Source organism: Hipposideros armiger, unplaced genomic scaffold (genome assembly GCF_001890085.2).
Source record: "Hipposideros armiger isolate ML-2016 unplaced genomic scaffold, ASM189008v1 scaffold_17, whole genome shotgun sequence".
Lineage (NCBI taxonomy): Eukaryota > Metazoa > Chordata > Mammalia > Chiroptera > Hipposideridae > Hipposideros > Hipposideros armiger.
In genome coordinates, this window is record NW_017731367.1 from 4,190,340 (window position 1) to 4,192,567 (window position 2,228).

The 2,228-nt window shown below is 50.3% G+C and overlaps 1 protein-coding gene across 1 annotated transcript in view; it reads left to right on the forward strand.

The window, feature by feature from the left end:
* AGAP1 (ArfGAP with GTPase domain, ankyrin repeat and PH domain 1) overlaps positions 1-2,228 on the forward strand; it is a 625,487-nt gene that overhangs the window by 418,257 nt on the left and 205,002 nt on the right. The window contains exon 10 of the mRNA XM_019628311.1: positions 295-463. Coding sequence (XP_019483856.1) covers positions 295-463 — 169 coding nt within the window. The remainder of the gene's footprint in view (positions 1-294; positions 464-2,228) is intronic.

Sequence of the window (2,228 nt, forward strand, 5' to 3'; positions counted from 1 at the left end):
CCGTGACTTCGTGTCCATACCTATTTTCTCCAGCTGGTTTCTAACGCCCTTGGACGGAAGCATCTGCTGTCTCCTTGTATTTGCAGGGCCTGGGTTAGTTCAGGACTCAGAGGCAGAGCTGACTGCGCTATAACGTGGAGGCCACCAGTACCAGACAGAGCCAGGCCCCGTTATTATTGAGGCGCTTGCCGCAGTGGAGAGGGCGTGGGGTTGCCACACGTGATGTCTGCTAGAACTTCCTGGATTGTGAAAGGTCTCGTTTCTAACCTCTTGGATGTTTACCATTTTGAACAGGATTACATGCAGAATGTCCATGGTAAAGAGATTGATCTCCTGAGAACCACTGTGAAGGTCCCGGGGAAGAGGCCCCCCCGAGCCACCTCGGCCTGCGCGCCCATTTCCAGCCCCAAAGCCAACGGCCTGTCCAAGGACATGAGCAGTTTACACATCTCACCAAATTCAGGTAAGCTTATGGCAGACGCGCCAACACTGCAGGTGTGACATTGGCCGTGGCTGGCGCTGGCTGGAGGGCACGCTGAGCTTTCTGGGGGGTTATGTGGAGCCATGAACCATTATGGTGTCGGTGAGGGTTTAGAAGCCTCACCTCGTCTGTGGATGGTCCTTTTCCTCCACACCTGTGCTCTCCGTGCCTGCCTGCAAGCAGATGGTGGCGCTTGGAGTCTCAGCTGCACAAACCACCAGGTTTTCCCAATGCTGGGCAGTCACCGTAGCACCTTACATGTGGCTGAGGACCTTAGGGCCACCAGAACCACATGAATTAATAATTGTGAAGGCGTCAAGGATTCATGTGAACTGGTTTGCAGTGAACATGTGTATAAAAGTGGAAAAGCCATTTGGAGCGAGATTTAAAGGAAACCGTTGGGCCTGTGTGAGATTTTAATTCTCTCCACTTTGTATTGTAACTGTTATGTCGTTCTTTAACACGGTATTAGTTTTCTTTATTCTCTTTTAAGGGAGAATTTGCTTTCTTAGTTCAGCGTCAGAGAAAGTTAGTGGGGTTTTTTTGTTTGTTTGTTTGTTTGTTTCAAAATGAGATGTGCATAGAAATTCCTGGCCTTTTGCGTGCAATTCAAGGTGACACGTTCATTATTGGTGAAGAGTCTTTGCAAATGATGGTTCTCTGGCTCTCACCTTCCGTGGTTATGCACCAGAGAACAGGTGTTCAGAACTACTGGAGTCCTGACACTCAGACTCCGTCATCGTGGGCAGCCTCTTCATTTGTTTCTCCAGCAAAAAGGCCCTTCCTTCCGACCGTCACCCACTCTTCTCGTGGAAAAGTTCTGTGTAGCGTACGTCTCTGCTTCTTAAAGACTGCTGCCTTTTTCTCTTTCTGACATGTTAAGTGCTTTCGAAGAGGGCTGCGGCTGGGCCCACAGTTCTGTGGCGTAAGTGACATCGGGTGGAGAAAGCCCGGGGCCATAAAAAGCGCAAATTTGGGGACCATCAGCCTGGGTCCTGCTGCGTGATGCCAGGGGGCACTGGGCAGGTAACTGGCCTGCCCGTGTCAGGGATGCGACGGCAGGTGAGGTAACGTGTGTGAAAGTGCGGGGGACTCGTAAAGGACAGTGCTAACGTCAGCTGTGTTACTAATCCAAACAAAACCGGGCTTTCTGCTAACGGAGACATCACTTCCTCCCGGAAAGGTGGTGAGGTTATTTTGCCTGGTCTCTAGTGACCTGCTGACTTTCCTTCCGAGACATTCAAGGCACCCTTTTCAGGATGGTGTGCTGACTGTGGGATGAGAAGTGAGGCAGAAAATGCCCAAGAAAAAAATTTGTTCATAGTACAAAGCTGATGTCTTTTTTACTTTGTATTTATATTGTCAAAAAATACTTTTTGAGCACCTACCCTGTGCCAGGAATTGTATGCGCTGTGGATGAGTCTCTGACCTCCAGACTTATATACGAGGCTGTCACCTTGTAACCAGCTAATTGTCCCTTCTAATCCGTCATGTCACATCTAGCTATTTATTTATTCAAGTCAGCCAACATTCATGGAATTTCTGATGTGTGCTGGGCACAGTGATGGCCCTGGGGACATAGGAGAGGAAGACAGAATCCCTGCCCTAAGAGTCTCGCCCTCTGGTGGGGGCAGCAGCTCATAGAAGGGGTGCGTGCGGGGGGCGTGGTCAGCTCTGCCCCAGGAGGCGGGGCAAGCATCTGGCTGTGCTGGGTGTGGGAAGAGCTTCGATGATTGAAGTGTTGGAT